This window comes from Haliotis rubra, unplaced genomic scaffold (genome assembly GCF_003918875.1).
Source record: "Haliotis rubra isolate DU_JTF1 unplaced genomic scaffold, ASM391887v1 Scf1236, whole genome shotgun sequence".
Lineage (NCBI taxonomy): Eukaryota > Metazoa > Mollusca > Gastropoda > Lepetellida > Haliotidae > Haliotis > Haliotis rubra.
Window position 1 is genome coordinate 123,844 of NW_025765155.1, and position 21,364 is coordinate 145,207.

At 39.1% G+C, this 21,364-nt stretch overlaps 1 protein-coding gene across 1 annotated transcript; it reads left to right on the forward strand.

The window, feature by feature from the left end:
- Positions 1–11,359: 11,359 nt before the first annotated feature.
- On the forward strand, positions 11,360–20,600 carry LOC124266175. The gene is made up of 4 exons (XM_046700977.1): positions 11,360–11,690; positions 17,488–17,584; positions 18,739–18,894; positions 19,457–20,600. The coding sequence occupies exons 1-4, from the start codon at positions 11,627–11,629 to the stop codon at positions 19,488–19,490; spliced, it is 351 nt and encodes a 116-aa protein (XP_046556933.1). The 5' UTR covers positions 11,360–11,626; the 3' UTR covers positions 19,491–20,600.
- Positions 20,601–21,364: the final 764 nt, after the last annotated feature.

Genomic DNA, 21,364 nt, shown 5'->3' on the forward strand with positions numbered 1-21,364 from the left:
GGACGAGTGTTATATGGGGAACATGTAATACATATCAATATATCCGTAGTGCGGGACGAGTGTTATATGAGGAACATGTAATACATATCGATATATCCGTAGTGCGGGACGAGTGTTATATGAGGAACATGTAATACATATCGATATATCCGTAGTGCGGGACGAGTGTCATATGAGAACATGTAATACATATCGATATATCCGTAGTGCGGGACGAGTGTCATATGGGGAACATGTAATATACATCGATATATCCGTAGTGCTACATATATAATTAGCACGTATGAATGACTACTTGGCAATACATTTTATATGTTACGACTTAATGGCAAAAATAATATCAAAATTCTTGTAACAATGAAAGCAAATATCATATATGTTAAAAAAGGTAACAGATGTTCAAACATCATTTTCTGTGAGTGCATGTATGTATATGTGTACCGATCTTGCTTCATTATATGATCGGAGCGTATTACAAATAAGTTAGGTTGGCACAACACAAACGTATTCCACGTACATTGCTCAAACGATATATTTTTAAACAGTGTAGATATTGACCTCCTCATATGAAGAAACAGTATCGATACGTAATACACAGGACTACAAATCGAGTTAATTTATCAGTGTTTAATCATATGATCTACGTCCTTATGAATCACTCTGTTATCAATTATGATATGAGTCATTGATAAATCTTGCAGCATCAAGTGACTTACTTGTGTTTACATTACGTGGGATGTATTATCTGGTTTTCATCAAGTACACATCAAGTAGACATTTGAAATTTGGCTATGGTATCACAATTGTACCAAAAAATAACACTATGTTGTGTTTATACGCAAATTATTGCCTTATCAAGCTGTTTCTTCAAGTCTTTTAGAATGGCTCGATTACTATATTTACTAATATCTACACACAACATAACATTAAAGGGATTCGTTTTTAAAACCAATTCTGTTATACAAACATTTATCCATTGCATACTGAGATATATGTTAGAGCAAGATGAGGGGACCCCCCATGAATCAAAATCCATCTCTTTAGTATGAAAGGCAATCAGGTCTTTAGTATGAGAGGCAATCAGGTCTTTAGTATGAGAGGCAATCAGGTCTTTAGTATGGGGGCAATCAGGTCTTTAGTATGGGGGCAATTGGGGTTTTTACTATGGGGGCTGTCAGGTCTTTAGTTTTGGGGTGCTTTTTGGTTTTGATTTTGATTTTTGTTGGTTTTTTTGTTAGTTTTGATGTTGTTGTTTGTTGTTGTTGTGTTTTGTTGTTTTTTTGTCTGTTTTGGTTTGGTTGTTTTGGGGTTTTTGTGTTTTTTTTGTTGGGGGTAAAATAATAATGTTTTTTGGGGAAGCAATCAAGTCTTTAAATTAGTATGGGGCAATCAGGTCTTTAGTATGGTAGGGGGTCAATTGGGCTTTAAGTTTTGGGCAATAGGGTTTTTGGTATGGGGGTCAATCATGTCTTATGTATAGGGGCAATCAGGTCTTTAGTGGCGGGTGGGTGGAGTGGGTGGGCTGGGGTGGTCAGGTCTTTAGTATGGGGGGTAATCGGTCGTATTGTGGGGGACCAATGTTTTTTTAAGTATGCAGGGCATTGGGGTCTTTGGTATGGGTCAATGGGAACTTCAGTAGTGAGTATGGTCTTTAGTATTGGGGGCAACAGGGTCTTTTTGTATGAAGCAATGGTGTCTTTAGTATTGAGGACAGTGGGGCAGTGTTGCTTAAAACGTCCGCTCGTGTACAAATACACTCGCCCACTCATCTTTAGGAATGGGCCCAGGACAACATTTATGCTGAATATATTTTGAATCTTAAATATTATGTAATCAAATGAAATTAAATCGTTATTCCCCATAATCCACCAACGGCTAAGCAATAGCGTATGTTTCTATTCAATTAATTTGTTGATGTTCACAATGAACAGCGACAGCTGCATGTTGAACTGAAGAATCCAATATGTCGAAGAGACTCGTGACAACATTTAAGAGTAATTTCAGTTCTTCCTCCTCCATTAATATATTTGAAAGACGTTTGAGAGTTTTCCATGTGAATCCATTTAAGTAAACTAGTGTCACATCAGCTCATCGTGGCTTGCAAGCATTCCCAAAAGCCGAATATGTTTGTTTGTGTGATATAATTCTATAACCGGAAACCCCGCCGAGGTCTGGTATCACTTACATACACACGCTGCTACTTCAGCTCGTGGCATCAGAATCGGGGTTGAACAGTGGTCGGGGAATTCCTGACATTCTTCAAACTGGTCCATTAAAGAGTTCGCGGGAATACAAAATGGCAAGGGCAACTGATGTTTTAACTTGTAACATTATCAACAGGCAATAGGAGAAGTTTTCAAAGGGCCTATTCTTTGTGGCATCTGTGTCATGTCACTTATGATTTACACGTGCCCCCTTCATTGGATAGTATATCAAGACTAAAGTGGCAACCGCCATTAACAAGTGTCTAATGTTATCGACTGGTATCGACTTGTCCGATGTTTATCACTTGTGTAGAATGTCAGACAGCCTTGGTCACTTTCTAGCATGTCGTGAAACGCCCAGTTTTAACACTGTTTGGCTTCATTTATACGATTGCTATAATTTTTTTTTTTTTTTTTTTTTTGCTTGTTATGGGTTTTTTGAGTGAGTGAGTGAGTGAGTTTAGTTTTACGTCGCACTCAGCAACATTCCAGCTATATATGGCGACGGTCAGCACATAATCGAGTCTGGACCAGAAAATCCAGTGATCAGCATGAGCATCGGTCTAAGCAATTGGGATACGATGACATGATTGTGTCAACCAAGTCAGCGAGTCTGACCACCCGACCCCGTTTATCACTTCTGACGACAAGCATGGGTTACTAAAGATCAATTCTAACCCGGACCTTCACAGGTGTTAGGATTTATTGGTGATTTTAAATGTTTTTCGCATTTCTTTTATTTTCTTTTATGTGGAGTAACAAATCGGGCAATGGTACGCAACATTGGTCGGTTACTGTGCAAGTCTGTAAAATCAGGGACCATATAATAAATATTATATAAATAAGCATCGGTCTGTGACCTTTGGAAAAATGACAACCTTGAGCAAGGTGCAGTGTTATGAGGTGAGGTGAGGTGAAATTGGGTTTAACGTCGTGCTTGAGAATATTTCGCTCATATGACGACGTGCATGCGTGTGTATGTGTATGTGCGGCTGCTTGTACTAGCCCACACTTAAGCTGGTTTTATAGTGCTAGCCCACTGAGATACCATGCCGCAGTGAAGCATGAATACCCCACTCAGACACATTATACTGACTCCGAGCCGACCAGTCCTTGTTGTACCCATTAATGCCGAGCGCCAGGCAGGGACCAACAAGTCCGGGCGGACGCTCTACCAGGTGGCGGTCCTGCAGTGTTATCAGAGACCATATAATCTATTATATGGTCTCTGGTGTTATGAAGTGCATGCATATACATGTATAGGACATTAATGTTTCATCCAGGCTACCGCTTTGTATCTGAAACCATGTAATAGATTATCATTATTCTAATATAATATGGTCTCTGCTGAAAATATATCACTGTTGGGAGAAACAAATTCATATTGAGGGCATCGCTGAGATCGGAGATTTAGAACCAGATGGAAAACCTAGACTTGCCTCGCATGGAGCATGTTAGACTAATACTTAGTCTCTGACAAGATACAATTGTGATAGTAACAAACAAACCTATTATATTGAACAGGAGCCCCAGGGAGACCAGAGATTGAGACTTGCCTCATATAGGGCTTTAGCAGAGAGGGCGAGTCAGTGGGGAAAATAATGTGGTTCAGGGACTGAGATAGACTAAGGCTTAGTCTCTGAATATATATAATTTTGATAGTAACAAACAAGCCCATTTATATTGAAAAGGAGCCCTAGGGAGACCAGAGATTCTGAACCTGAGGAAACCTAGACTTGCTTTATTTAGGGCTTTAGCACTGCAGAGAAGGCTTGGCAGTGGGGAAAATAATGTGGTTCAGGGACTGTGAGACAGACTAGGACTGAGACAGTCGAGGAGCATGTGTGTTGCAGGCAGAGCTGAGCCAAAGGGGGAATGGTTCTGGGAATTCTGAGACAGATCGGGTTTCACATTGTCCATTAGGCAGTCGTTAACGTGTTATCGACGTCAGACAGAACGTTGTGTTGAGCGTGTATACATATAGATGAAGAAGTATTATTCAAATCATTAGTTCCCTTGTGTTTTGTAGTGTGTGCGTGTGTGTGTCTGTGTCTGCGTGCATTTACAATACCGTGGCATTGAATCTGAACTATAGTCGGCTTGGCTCAAAAGCGGACCGATGAATTGCAATCTAACTCGAAAACTAATAAACATATAATACTTAATGAAACGCTGATCATAATCAAAACATCAGACCAACTCTGTGATTTTTTTTGCAGAATTTATGTCCTAAAATTAAAAAAGTTGTTTAACAAACTATCATTAAAATTTTGACACAGTTCACGATTTGTTACGAGGGAGGAGTGCAGAGAAAGGGACAGGTTTTAGAGAAGCACGTGCACAAGTGCCGACAAAGTTATTGATTCATTAACCTGTGCTGTGCCGTCTCCATCCTTTCTCTGCACTCCTCCCTCGTAACAAATAGTGAACTGTGTCAATATCGCATTATAGAGAATACCTAACGTAGACTAACGTTTCGTCCCTGAATATATATATAATTTTGATAGTAACAAGCAACCCCATTTAAATTGAAAAGGAGCCCCAGGGAGACCAGAGATTCAGAACCTGAGGAAATCTAGACTTGCTTCATTTAAGGCTTTAGCATTGCAGGGAGGGCTAGGCAGTAGGGAAAATAATATGGTTCAGGGACTGTGAGACAAACTATCACTAATGCAATATGGCCGATCTTATGCTTATACAAACCTTCAAGATGTATCTCGATAAACAGAAAACATGGCAAATAGTCTGCCCGATAGATGGAGACGTCAATATTCCAAGTCGCCCGAATCTTTGGCAACTTAAACAATGTAAATCCTCGACTTTCGGACCAATACTGAGAAATCGGTGAGATTGGACTGGAACCTTAGCAAAACATGCCTCCTAAAACTAACGACACCTTGACAAGGACGGATCCAGCAATTTGGAGACATATATCATGACGTCCAAAGGTTAGGGGGAAATGCTCCTCAGGGAAAATTCTTTTCGCCACACTCACGACCCCCACCCACTCCCCGCCCCTCCCACCCTGGATCCTCCCCTGCTAAAGAATGTCATTTCGATACAATGCACATCGCTTCTAATCAAATCTACTGCGGCACAGATTTGTATTTATATAACAGGAGTGAATTTCAGCATCTACCATTACACACCAGCTCGCATCTTCTGTCAGAATATCTTGTCACGTGACATGGTTTGCCGCTTCTGGTTCACTCAATACGATTTTGTCTTGATATGACAAGTAACAGCAATGGATTCCCAAGCTGGTTTAAGGATAGTTTTTTATTCTAAAATACATTCTACAGGTTTCAACTTTGCAGGAGCACTGAGATTCCCCAAAGTAAGGCATTTCGTAAACTTGTGTATCATTTAAATCCAAATTAAGTTTAGAGTTGTTTCCCCCTTTTTGTAATTTTAAACAAATTATATGTAGGCAACTGCCGTTGTGCCACTTTGGCTGTCACGCCCCTTTACGTGATGACGGGTGCAAACCTCACTGCTTACCACAAAATTGGGGTGTGCACGGCAGCACCAGGTTGTACGCCATTGGCACAGATGAACAGATTATCCGTGAAGATCCGGGTTAGAATTGATCTGAAGCACCCCATGATTGTTGTAAGAGGCGACTCACGGGATCGGGTGGTCAGGCTCGCTGGCTTGGTTGACACACTCAGACGGGCCAAGAACGCACAACCAAGTGGAAGGGTGACATTCACGTCTGAAGAGATACGTCGGCAAGGCTCACCCAAACATCTCGCGAGAACAGACCAACACGAAGAACAAGCTGGTCCAGTACGCTGCTGGCCAGAAGCGTCCGTCCAAGAAGAAGAAATACAGGGGCTTGGAGCGACGACTGGATCACATCCGTCACCAGCTCAGACAAGGAACACTGTCCGTGAGACAGTTTGCTGATTCAGCATTCCACCTGTTGCATTTGGGTTAAAATCAATCAATCTCTGTGAAATAATGTGTATATATGTATCATGAATACGCATCAGACATGCGGTGTATTTATTAAAAATGTCACGTATTTACTTATGTGAATCATTGTAAAAAAACGTAAAAATCTGTCGACTGAGTTTGTTGATGAGTGCTTCAAGTATGGAAATAAACTGATAACATATAAACTGTTGTCGTCTTCTCATAAGGTGTGCTCTCATCCGCATAATCCGGATTATCCTCTTCTAACAACTCGTTGATCCTTCTTCATTGTCCTCGTAATCCTTCATTAATTGGCAAAATGAAACAAGTCTCTCCAAGTTTTCTACTCAACCGTGAAGTTTGGTCGAAAGGTCGGTGTCTTACCGGGAAGTAGACATTGTTATTACAGTAAAAATCCTTTGATGTTGGGGGTCTGACTGTGCATGTTGTTTTAATGGATTAACTTTCTGGGTTATACTAAATTCAGAACTACCTAACGAAATAGGTGATATAAACTCACCCCGTTTTCACGTACATGATAAAAATCATAAAGTTGATATGAACTCACTTAGTTTGTCTTGACAATCACTGACTGACCGAAAGGTCGGCGTTATGAGCCTGAACCTATATACGTTCATAGTCAAACATTCACCTTTTAGTGAAAAAATTGTATCATCACTTTATACAACCGATCATAAGCACAGTCAGGCTCATGATTTAGTCCAAATCACACAGTAGACTCAGCTTTTAGAAGACATTTATCATGAATATTCATAGCGTCACTTCAGATTCTGGACAAGTGCCTGTTCTACTTCACACATTGTAGATATATAGGGAATCGAAACCGGGTCTTCGATGCAACGAGTGAACGCTTTAACATACTAGGATAGCCCGCCCCTCAGTAACGTTAATTGCACTATTTCCTTTCGCACCCCGTTTTCACGTACATGATAGAAATCATAAAGTTGATATGAACTCACACGGGGGTATGCACATTAAATGAAACACCGAGAACAAGAGAGTTGGTCTAAGTTTACGCTCATCACGTACCGCACGTGCATTTGTTTCACTGTTTCAACTACTGCGCTTACCCCTTTGTAATACAAACCAGTAATAGCGATTTGAAACTATGATCGTTTATCAAACAACTTTTATCTTAAGTTGAAAAAATATTCTGAATTTTAAATGTTCAAATGGCAAGGTAAAGTTATGAGGATTCGCAATCTTAATTTCACTTCTTTTGATTTACATTTTTGTTGAAAGTGAAGTTCATCGGTACGTTTTCACTGCAAACAGACTATAATCACCGACGACTTTGACGACGATGAAAAATCGCCGTCCTACTTCTGCATGTGTGTGTGTAAGTGACCGAGCTGGTCTCCGCACCGGGACGATTGGCCCACGTTGGTCCCGGGGTGCGTTAATCACGTGTTTACCATCTACCTGTACAATTTAGATCACCATTTGCCCAACCACAATAAAAATTGCATCGGTATCACTTCAACATCTGACCTTTGTCTATCTGTCGGCCAACCATCCTGAACTACCCCCGAAACGAACGCTCTTGGACAGAAGCCATCCATGCTTGACGTAAGAGACGACTAACGGGATCGGGTGTCAGGCACTATGTACTTTCACAGACAGCTGATCATCAATAGCACATTTTTGCTGTATCCTTGGTAGGGTAGCCAAGTGGTTAAAGCGTTCGCCCGTCACGCCGAAGGCACGGGTTCGATTCCCCCACATGGGTCCAATGTGTGAAGCCAATTTCTGGTGGATATTTCTGGTGATATTGCTAAAAGCGGCGTAAAACTAAACTCATTTGCTTTATCCATGTAGAACATATTGAAGTAGAAGTGTTCGTAAAAGCTACTATCACCTCTAAGACCTGGTGCAAGGGAGATAACTTTTGATATATTTCCCTCTTCCGTTATCAAGTCAATGTGTTGGGTGCATATAGGCCTCTTATTGGCCCACGTCACCCTACAACTATAAAACCAATCCAACCCTCTTCCGTTTGTCCCGTTGACTATACTTTAATACAGATCTGGTTTTGCCTTTTGCAGTTTCATTTTTAACTGTAAATTCCTCCTGTTATCTATATCCTAAAGATTTTGTCAACCAGCACTTCCATCCTATTTCACCTCAGGTAGCCATGTTAGATGTATAGACACTGAACTCAGTCAACTTCAGTAACCCATGCTTGTCGTTAAGAGGCGACTTTCGGAAACGGGTGGTCAGGCTCGCGGACTTGGTTGACACGTCATCATATCCCAGTTGCGGAGATCGATCGATGCTCTTGATCACTGGATTGTCTGGTCTTCACTTGATTATTTACAGACCCGGTCGGGTCTCAATGGGATAATAATAAAGAAAAATATGTTCATTATTTTAATTATTGTAACATATATCGCTTGTAAATATTTGTGAAACAGGTCCATGTATATACTTTTTCAAAGCACGATGCAATTGCCCTTAGATGTCGGAATCAGTGTGAACAACGTGAAGAAGTGTTCATAGCTTAATTATTGTGTATGATTATAAAAACATCTAAATATACTCTTAAAAAGGTAGGGGAACCTGAACTTTCAATGTGGATATAGGAAGTATATAAGCGTGAACAAACTTTTCAAAGACAGACATCTTATGAACGCACCACCATTTCCCTTTATCACAACCCCTAAACACAGGGGCGGTGGGGTAGCCTAGTGGTTAAAGCGTTCGCCCGTCACGCCGAAGATCCGGGTTTGATTCCCAACATGGGTACATTGTGTGAAGCCCATTTCTGGTGTCCACCGCCGTGATATTGCTGGAATATTGCTAAATGCAGCGTAAACCAAAACTCACTCACTCACGATCACCCCTGAATACAACACATGGGATGCACGCGCATCCCCATACACGTGCATGGGGTGTCATTCTTGATTTTGACGGTTTTCAAGAAGGTCGATAAATCACTGTGGACCATTAAATTTGACATTCATGCATCAGACAATCGTTTGTTTATAGCTGTTTTGTTTGGTTTTTTTCTTGTATAGTTTTTTTTTTTATTTTTTTTATTCTTTATTTTTTTTCTTTTATTATTTATTTATATATTTTTTTATTTTTTTTATATTTATTTATTTTTTATTTTTTTATTTTTGGGATGCAAATTTCACGTCATACCCCAATCATCTTTCAAGAGCGATAAGTGTACAAACAAGTATGGTCAAAGGGAAGCCGCCATATAGCTGGAATATTGCTGAGTGCGGCGTAAAACTAACTCCCTCACTCACTCATAGGGAAGTGCAAATGGTGATGCACTCTCAAAACATGTAATACATATCGATATATCCGTAGTGCGGGACGAGTGTCATATGAGAACATGTAATACATATCGAATTATCCGTAGTGCGGGACGAGCGTTATATGAGAACATGTAATACATATCGATATATCCGTAGTGCGGGACGAGTGTTATATAAGGAACATGTAATACATATCGATATATCCGTAGTGCGGGACGAGTGTCATATGAGGAACATGTAATACATATCGATATATCGGTAGTGCGAGACGAGTGTTATATGAGGAACATGTAAAACATATCAATATATCCGTAGTGCGGGACGAGTGTTGTATCGGGAACATGTAATACATATCGATATATCCGTAGTGCGGGACGAGTGTCATATGAGAACATGTAATACATATCGATATATCCGTAGTGCGGGACGAGTGTCATATGAGAACATGTAATACATATCGATATATCCGTAGTGCGGGACGAGTGTCATATGAGAACATGTAATACATATCGATATATCCGTAGTGCGGGACGAGCGTCATATGAGAACATGTAATACATATCGAGTTATCCGTAGTGCGGGACGAGCGTTATATGGGGAACATGTAATACATATCGATATATCCGTAGTGCGGGACGAGTGTTATATGAGAACATGTAATACATATCGATATATCCCTAGTGCGGGACGAGCGTCATATGAGGAACATGTAATATACATCGATATATCCGTAGTGCTACATATATAATTAGCACGTATGAATGACTACTTGGCAATACATTTTATATGTTACGACTTAATGGCAAAAATAATATCAAAATTCTTGTAACAGTGAAAGCAAATATCATATAAGTTAAAATAGGTAACAGATGTAAACATATTTTTTCAATTGCCTATTCAAGCAATATATTCATTTTGGATTTTTAAATGTCTGGGAAATTCCAAGAAGTTAATTTAAAATTTACAGACATATTTTTACTGTAAAGTTCAATTTAAAAAGCGTTATTAGAAATATACAATTTGAAATAAGAAATCTCTAATTTCAAATTGCTAGTTTTTAATAACGCTCTGATTTCTAACTTTACAGTAAAAAAGTGTCTGTTTACTATAAATCATCCTCTTCAAATTTCCAAGACAATACAATAAATAGTCTTTTCAACAAGTTATCGCTATCATTGGTGTTATTATATCATAATTAATATACCTGTTGTTGTTGATGATTGTAAGTGTTATTCATCGACAATCCAAGTAGCGACTGTTTGGGACTAGGGTCCGTCTGAGCGCACACGCGTGTAGCTAAATCAATTGGCAACACATGGAACTACTTCCAACAAAGCTGCATAATGATTCACGTATATTTCCCCTGATATGATATACTGTGTATATACACATTTAAATGTCATTTAAACACGCACCAGACTTAAGATATTGTCCAGTATAACAGATGTTATACGACTTGTGTACATGTATTTTCTGATGATAAAGTCGTGCATCAGGAATGACCACAATCGTATTTCGATCACCAAGTCCGGCTCAATCCACAGTCTATATATGATACATGATAACTGTGTCGTCCGCAAATATGATACCGATCACATATTATGGTCAATATTTGAACAGACCCTAATCCCTTCAACCTATTGACAAACCACCAGTGTCTTGGTCTGTATTACTCTATACGAAAGTGGGACACCTGCGAAATTGCTCGGTTGGTTTCTCCTGTTGTTCTGGAATATTACCAGGAAGGTAGCTCGTTCTCTTTCCGCTCCGGCATATGATGCTTGCAATGCTTATATAACCAGGGAGCCTCTATATATTCCGACAGTTGCCGATAGTTTCCGACTGATAAAATAAACTGGCTGAAGTACTGTTAAACGCAGCCGAAGTTGCGCTGAGAACGAACCTAGTCGTCGTGTGCGTTGGAGCATGACGAGGCACACGTTAATTAGTACAAATGGTGAAGAAGCAAGCGAGTGACCTATCCCTGTTGTAGAGTATCCCTGGTATGATTGACTAGACGTTGGTCTCATAATCAGATATGCGGTATAGCTGAATGTTTATGAATGCAGAACACGTTTTGTCAACAAGGATGCCGTCGTAACTAGGTGAGGCGATCCTGGCGTTGTTCACCAAAACACCCGGTTGCGCAATACATCGCTTTATATACAATCAATAGTCGCAGTATACCACGTCGGACATTGTCGCAGTCGCTCCATAATGAAACACTGGATACAGCTCAGCTTCCTAATATGTTCCTCACTCATCCAGCTCGTGTCTACAGGTAAGAAGTTTCATCTGATTTTGATACAGTAATATGTCGTATGTTTGTCAGGCGAACAAACGACATGGGTAGACTCGGGTAGAAACACCGCTTGGTGGGAGGCGTTAACAGTCATAGCAGGCCAAGGTACACGAGATTAACGCTTAGTCTCTCAATATAATTTCGACCTAGTTCTCTATGTATCAAAACAAAGCAATAATGTTGAAAGAAGCTGTTTATAGAAAATAGATGCAGTAAGTTTAAAAGGTTTAGCAAAACTGGATATATATTTCTATTTGATTATGTGTCAAGTCTGCTTTTTGCAGTAATTTCCAATAAATGTGGAAAGATATTTGTCAATTTAATGAATTTAAGTATACAGTTTTGGTCGTTTACATTGTTATTTATAAACGAACATAATATGCAAATGTAGGACAGCGGTACCACAATCATATTTTTAGTATTTATTGAACCAGGGAGCCAAATTGGTGAGTGAGTGAGTGAGTGAGTGGGTGGGTGGGTGAGTGGGTGAGTTTGTTTGAAATTCAGCTTTTGATAAAATATGATAATAAAATGTGAAATTTGTATTGTATTAAATGGAATTTAATCTACATTTGCTGCAGAAGAGCGCTAAACTAAACAGTACGTTTTGATATCATGATACTAAGTTACTGAGCGCGGAGACCAATGAAAACCTCTTTCTGAAGTCTTGAGTTTCTTTCAAGTCTATCAGGCTGACTGTCTTCATCAAGTCTCGTACAGGTAGAGAGAAAGGACACGTCAAATGGAAACCTTGGACCTGTTTTTAAACTTCATGGTTATCATATTCAGCTTAAGACGTGACATCTGTTACAGTGTACACTGTTCTCGTCAATATATATCAACAGCCAAGTATGTCAGATTAGAAACCATCTGTGACGTCTTTTTTTAGGGGAGATTTAGGTTAGGGCTATAGCTTGGCCAATCTAATAATGTCATATTTTGGGTCCGAAACCAGGCCTGTGAATGCTTTGAACGATGTTTTGGGTCGTTTTCCTGCTGGAAAATCCAAACATTTCCATAGAACACGTAAGCAGATGGAAGTAAATGTCCCTCGAGAATATATGTGTACCGCTCACTGTTCATATTCCCTGTAAATACACACAGAGGGGCGTTGCCCCTAACACAGATATGCCACCCCACACGTTAAATTTCGGACTGTACTTTGGACGCTGATACAAAGGTTTTTCAGTTTGTTTGGTCCAGAATTTTAGTGTATTAGGAAACAGCCACACAGAACTTTCATATGAGAAAATCATATTGTCCCAGCTAAAATTTCTATGCTGTAAGCACCAGTTCAACCTTTGCTCCTTTTGTTCAGGTTTCATGATCGGTGATGGAATTCCTCGACTTTTCTGCCAACCCATTGCATGCAGCTCAGTTATAATTGTCTCCTTACAGACAGCCACAGTTCCTCTATCAATCATATCCAGCCTTAAGTTTTCTAAACTCCTTAGTTTGTTTTTAGAAACAAGAATACCAAGCCGCCTCATGTCACCGACAGTCAATTTTCTGGGCCTACATGCGCCTCCCTGGTGCTCAATGCCATATCCATTTGCAATATTTTTCAGTGGACAAAGGGATGCCTGTTCTACTTGAAATCACTTTAGCTGATCTGATGTCCTTGTTATAATACTCTAAAACAACTTCCTCTTCTCTAAATCATCCATACTGAGGATCACTGAAAATGTCGTCTGCTAGCAAGTAAACAAAGAGGGATAACCCAGGGATTTCATGTATTCCCTAAAATTTCCAGGGATTTCACGAAATTACTGAAATATTAGCTCAGTGATTTCATGAAATCCCCGTAAGCCCTTATTGAAACAGAGAACACCAAATTTATAATGCGAGTACCGAGTATTCCCTGATAAAATTCATTTGTTGGGACAAGATAGAGTGTTATCATACAAGCTATTACACTTCAGTAGCACTTTAAAACATTTACAACGTATTTGATATACACTGCTTAGGACAACAGTTACATTTCTGGAAACCCTGACCACCACAATTCGACTAGAAAATCACAGTTGTGTGGAGAAACAGTTCTTTGTCCATTGTCACATTATTCGTAGAAAGAAGACGCTGAGGACAAACATGAAATATATGGTTTGAAAAATACCTTTTCCTTCCCAAATCCATATCCCAAAGCGCTTCTTCAACAGCGGGATGCTGTATATTCCAAGTTATTTCTATGAATGGTCTAGTCCGTTTAAACTTAAACGTCTATTTTCAATAATAAAAACAAAATGTTTGAAAAACCTCGCAAATGCTGTATCACAGTAAAATGTTGAGCCATTCCGTACGGAATTATGAGAGACACTTGTGCCACAATATACAGAGTATAATATATGAATATTAAAAATGCAATAATAAGGGTACACGTTGCAGTACGCTTTTTAAGAATTTTAAGGCAGGTTTTCGCAGATAAAAACGATACACCTGGACAAGCTAGAAGAAAACTAACTTTTCAACATACACAGATTTTCAAAAAACACATCTGAAAGACATGCACATTTAGATAAAAGTTGCAATCGCTCATCAGCATACAAAGGGCAATGCAATAAAACTTGACACTCATCTTCAATAAAATCTTTACAGTTTCGATTCTAAGCGGCGCTACCGCACATCTAAACAAAGCTATTGCTTTTCTCATAGGGCGAGATATTACAATTAACGTAAAAATCACTGCAAAAATCCACCTTTAAAGTTCAGTACGTGTGTGACTTATTACCTCCCCTACCAGTTAAACTACCAACTTGTAAAAGGTCCTGTTTCCATTTATAAACGAAAGCGCTAAAAACAACGTCTGTAACTTTTGAAACTACAAAAGGAATATTGATTAATTTATTAATCATAACAATAAGATGCACTAAAAATGGGGGTAAAATCTCTAAAAGTGAAAAATGGTTCCTTAATGGCCAAAAATTGGAGGTGGTGTCATATTACAAATATTTAGGTATAATATTTTCGTGTAGAAATATATTCTCCAGAGCCTGTGAAACATTATCTATGCAAGCTGAACGAGCCCTACATGTCATAAAGAAATTCATATGCAAATATAAAGAATTACCGATCCATGCATCATTTAAACTGTTTGATGGAAAAATTCAACCAATTTTGTTGTACGGCTCTGAAATATTGGGCATTAACATAAACAAGAATATTGAAAAGGTACATTCAAAGTTCTGTAAGTTCTTGTTGCGTGTTGGCTACAGAACTGCGAACAAGGTTATTTTAGCTGAATGTGGACGTTTTCCACTGTTTATTAACGCCCGATGTCGGGTTATTTCATATTGGCTAAGATTGATGAGACAACCAATTTCACGATATTCAAGATGTAGTTATGAAATGCTTAAAACACTAGATGATACCGGAGATATTAATTGGGTTTTATTCGTTAGAACTATTCTTTTTAGTCATGGCTTTGGAAATGTATGGATCGCCCAAAATGTAAGTAATACACAATATTTCATCAAATTATTCAAGCAGAGATGCAAAGACATTTATCAACAGGACTGGTATAATGAAATAACGTCATCAACCTGTGTCAACTTTTATTCAGAATATAAATATTGTATTAATACAGAAATTTACCTTTCAAAGATTAAATCACCACAACTTAAGCGTACGCTTACTAAATTTAGATGTAACGCTTACAACTTCAAAGTCCAAGCGGCGCGATTTGCCAAAACTTCAAATGCAATAGATATCCAATGTCCATTCTGCAATTTATCACAAGAAGATGAGTACCATGTATTACTTGTATGCCCGAAATATTTAGAAATAAGAGAAACATATTTGCCTTATTTTTTCTATAACCAACCGTCGAGACATAAATTCTGTATGCTACTTCGCACAGAAAACATTGACTTGTTGTTTAAGCTAGTCCTTGTGTTGTACCACATACTTATGTTGAGAGAAAAAATGTAAATTGTGAATGGGTGTTTATGGATTTATTGATGTTCCTATAACTCGCGTATTTACAGGTTGCGCATAAATGCACTGCTATTATTGTACACATGTACTATTGGCCTCAGGGCCACATATACAAATAAATATGTCTGTCTGTCTGTCTGATGCACTAGTGTGATGCTGCGATAAGACATTGGGTCCCTCAGCTTGTCAGCTCCAGACTTAGGGGTAGGGGTAATGATCCCCTGGGCCCAGTTGGAGGGTACATGACCATGTAGAAAACAGTTTATGAAGATAATCTATACAGATGTCATTTGTTAAAACATCAACTGGAATATTATCGAAACCCGGTAATTTCCCTCTCTTAGCTTGACTTAGTGTCATCAGTAAATAGTCAAAGTTTTCAACTCCTAAGACCTACGGGATGAAATGAGACTAAACAGTAAAGCCGTGAGAAAATTAACTTGGTATCCCGACTCAAGGAAGTAATTAGCCAAAAGTGTCATCGGTAAATTGTCAAAGTTTTCAACTCCAAAGAACTAAGGGATGAAATGAGACTCAACATTAAAGTTTTAAGCTACAAACATTAATTTCACACATTCACTGATATCCTAACAGGGAATGTGTGTAATGGAACACCAATAAAATCAGTAATTTCATGAAATCCCTGGAAATTTTAGGGAATACATGAAATCCCTGGGGGTCACAGTGATTTCGCGAAATCAATGAATCTTTCAGGTATTACGTGAAATCCCTGGTTTCACACAGTCCCTGTAACATATATGCATACATGGTTAGATGGATGCATTTGCTTTGATATTTGACCTTTTACAATGTATCCCGACATATTAGATGGTAATTTGATAGGATCTAATCCAGCTGAAACACTCCTCCCTGCTTATGCGAGAAGCCACGAGAACAGAGCCCCGACTTACTTTCATTCAGACCTAACTACAGTCCTAACCAGACCCTCGTAGTGTTGTGTTATAACATGTAAAATTAATTACCATCTTACAGGGTCCCTTCACTCGATTATCGACTTGTTTGAACTGACTCACGGTTCTATTAATACAAGAGGTACGAGAAACATGTGACGCCGTCCCGCCGAACGGCTGTGTAGTAGGATTGATGGGATTACTTGAATTAATTGTTTGTTATAGTCAGGGGGGTTGGTGGAGGTCATATAGCTACATCCGCACATGAAACTTTAAACGAAATGACTCATACTATAGCGTGTATTGCAACAAGATATGTTACAAAGGTTTTCAATGTGAACTGAGCGTTCATTAGTCGCTGGTTTTCCTCTCGTTTGACCCAGGTGATGACCTGAATTGTCCTGACCTGAATTGAATAAAGGTCAATATATCCGCGGGCGATGGAATAACGTAGTGTTTACATACCTGTGAAAAACTTACCGTGATTCAATGATCATAGGCACCTTTATAGATAAAATGTGAACAGTCATTTCGGATCTAATGTTTGGAGTTAACAAATATATTTCCAAAAGTTGAATGACTTTATTTCCAAGAATAATTTTAGAAAGTGTTGAATTCCATAGCGTTGACTTGGGCTGTTGGGTGGGTGGGTTGGTGTGGGTGTGGGTGTGTGTGCGCGCGCGACTCTCTCCATGTCACCCTCTTTCTCTCACTCTCTCCATGTCTATCCCTCCTCTCTCTCTCTCTCTCTCTCTCTCTCTCTCTCTCTCTCTCTCTCTCTCTCTCTCTCTCTCTCTCTCTCTCTCTCTCTCTCTCTCTCTCTTCGTGTGTGTTTTCTGTAGATTTCCAAATAAACTAAAATATTATTTTTAATGTATTTATATTTGGTAAGAACTTAATTCATGTCTTTGGACTTCCAATTGTTCTTACAGCGAGAGGAAGCAGGTTCTACCGGTCCAGATCGTACCGCACCTATTACAGCTCGGGTAGTAGTGGGAGTGGCGGATCGGGAGATGACGACTCATGGATGTACGTTTACAATATCAGTGTTAAATCTATGGTGGGATGATGGTGCTTGAAATCCATGTTGTTGTCTTTTATCACTATAGTAACGATCATAAAGAGAGGTGTGGTATGAGAGAAGTAATTATGATTAGTAAGTCAGTGTTCGCCATTTTATATACCTATTTAACTAATAGACTTTACTTCTTCGACTTTGACTTTGCTAATGTTTATGCTGCACAGTTAAATGTTAGCATGCTGCAGAGAGAGGCCATGCTTATTTGTTATTATCATCATCATTATTTAGCGCACTTATCCAAATGCTAGTGACCCGTGAAGGTCCGGGTTAGAATGAACCTTCAGTAATCCATGCTTGTCGTAAGAGGCGACTAACGGGATCGGGTGGTCAGGCTCGTTGGCTTGGTTGATACACGTCATCGGTTCCCAATTACGCAGATCGATGCTCATGCTGTTGATCACTGGATTGTCTGGTCCAGACTGGACTTTTTACACGCCGCCGCCATATAGCTGGACTATTGCTGAGTGTGGCGTAAAACTAAATTTATACTCACTCACTCCAAATGCGGTTTATTTTTCCCCGAACAGTCGATCCACATACTTTCCAATTATCATTTCCAACTTCCTTGGGGGTATACAACCCAAAATGCTTTAGGGGTTTTACAGCCACCTAACACATCGGGTACCCATTCCCTGCTGAGTGAGCAGGACATTTATAATTACTGTAGTGGGAAGTCAGTGAGGTTTTACGCCGCTTTTAGCAATATTCCAGCAATATCTCGGCTTGGGACACCAGAGATGGGCTTCACACATTGTATCCATGTGGGGAATCGAACTCGGGTCTAGAACTCGGTGACGAGCGAACGCCTTAACCCCTGGGCTACCTTCCTTGAGAAATTTGACGTTGTTGATCACGTACTACAACCAAGACCCGTGAAGATCTGGGTTAGAATTGGTCTTCAGTAACCCATGCTTGTCGTAAAAGGCGAATAACAAGATTGGGTGGTCAGGCTCGCTGACTTACAGACTCGATTATTTACAGACCGCCGCCATATAGCTGGAATATTGCTGAGTGCGGCGTAAAAGTAAACTCACTCACTCACTCACAAAAGATACGATGTTGTTGCTTTAACCAATAATGATTCGTTTTCATGTTCGGACAGATATATCATCGTAGCCGTCGTGGGCTTCGTTGCGTTATGCTTTTGCTTCATGGGTATTTTTGTGTGCTATAAAAAGTTGAAAGAGAGGAGAGAAAGAAGGGAGGAAGAAGCAAAGGAACTGGAGGAAAAAAAAGCCGAAAACATTCAACAGAAAAGGTTTCACTTACCTCTGTCTGCCTTCCAAAATGAATATCGTCAACAAAATACCAATCCTTAAGTTTTCAAACTATAGCTTGTAGGTTTCTGCATGATACGACTTTACTCCTCTGTGATTTCCACTAGCATTTAACCTGTGAAGATCCGGGATAGAATTGATCTTCAGTAACCCATGCTTGTCGTAAGATGAGACTAACGGGATCGGGTGGTCAGGCTCGCTAACTTGGTTAACACATGTCATCGTATCCCAGTTGCTTAGATCGATTTTCATGTTGTTGATCACTGGATTGTCTGGTCCAGACTCGATTATTTACAGACCGCCGCCATATAGCTTGAATACTGCTGAGTGCGACGTAAAATTAAACTGAATCACTCACTCACTCACTCAAAACTTAGCATCAAGCATACCTGAGACTATTTGTATGGAATAACTTGACGTCTTGTAATTATATTTCCTTGATTCAAACATCGAGCATATCAAATTAATTAAGACATGTTGTACTTTTGTGAAGTATGACCTTTTATATTGGACATGATCAATGTATATTTTTTTTCATTTCAGGAGCAGGAACATTGTTGGCACAGCAGAATTTTAACAAGAATACATCCTTTAGTCTTTTATTGACATGTAGACAAATATGAATATTTTACAGTGTTGTTTGTGATGTTATAAATGTCTGTCATTTGTTTATTTGTGATCTCATAATGATCCTTATGATATTTAAGACTCATGTCGTATAAACTCTTTTATTACTATGCAAGTTTTATGTATTTGGGTTTAGTTCATCATTCGTCTATGGCGTTAGCGTGTAACGTACTGTTACTGATTACTATGAAGTTCTTTGACATTAAGCAGTGACAAGTCATTATTTGGTCTGACGTTATAGACATTCACAGTAAAAATGAACACACGCTACAGTTCCTTGACATTAAGCAGTGACTAGTCATTATTTGGTCGGACGTTATAAACATTCACAGTAAAAATGAACACACGTTACATTTCCTTGACATTAAACAGTGACAAGTTATTATTTGGTCGGACGTTTTAGACATTCACAGTAAAAATGAACACACGCTACATTTCCTTGACATTAAACAGTGACAAGTTATTATTTGGTCGGGCGTTTTGGATTTCACAGTTAAAATAAACACACGCTACAGTTCCTTGACATTAAACAGTGACAAGTCATTATTTGGTCGGGCGTTTTGGACATTCACAGTAAAAATGAACACACGCTACAGTTCCTTGACATTAAGCAGTGACAAGTCATTATTTGGTCGGACGTTATGGACATTCACAGTAGAAATGAACACACGTTACATTTCTTTGACATTAAGCAGTGACTAGTCATTATTTGGTCTGACGTTATAGACATTCACAGTAGAAATGAACACACGTTACATTTCTTTGACATTAAACAGTGACAAGTCATTATTTGGTCGGGCGTTTTGGACATTCACAGTAAAAATGAACACACGCTACAGTTCCTTGACATTAAACAGTGACAAGTCATTATTTGGTCGGGCGTTTTGGACATTTACAGTAAAAATGAACACACGCTACAGTTCCTTGACATTAAACAGTGACTAGTCATTATTTGGTCTGACGTTATAGACATTCACAGTAAAAATGAACACACGCTACATTTCTTTGACATTAAACATTGACAAGTCGTTATTTAGTCGGGCGCTTTAGACATTCACAGTAAAAATGAACACACGCTACAGTTCATTGACATTAAGCAGTGACTAGTCATTATTTGGTCGGATGTTTTAAACATGTACAGTGGAAATGAACACACGTTACTGCTTGTTGTCATTGTATATATTCATATATATATATATCTGATGTATGTACCAAATAGACGTTGACAATCTAGCAGACAAGTGTTGGACTTTCTATGTACCTTAAGTTATAAAAAGCTTGTCTCATGTTGTATATTGTTTCGTATAAGATGTGTGTGCATATGTTGTATAGTATGTGACTATTTGAAAAAGCATAATATTTTTGTACTGGATCCGTCAAAAGCATATTAGGGCTTCTGTATTGACCTGACAATAAATCAGTTAAAGAAACTTTTGAAGGTTAGTGAGTTTAAATTTAACGCCGTTTCAGCTTAGTTTCAACCGCATAACGACGAAACCAAGGTCACACATATACACAAGATGATTATAAACAAAGTCACACTTGAAACACCTTTTAAAGAAGAATATATTACCCTGTTAAGAGCTTGGAGGAACATCGAATCATGCTGCTTATGATTTCTTTGCAGTTCTCATGCAGCCTCTGACTAACGGCCTGTTTCGTGGGGCGGAGGGGTAGCCTAGAGGTTAAAGCGTTCGCTCGTCACGTCGAAGACCCGGGTTCTATTCACCACATGGTTACACCCACATGGGCACAATGTGTTAAGCCCATTTCTGGTGTCCCCCGCCGTGATATTGCTGGAATATTGCTAAAAGCGGCGTAAAA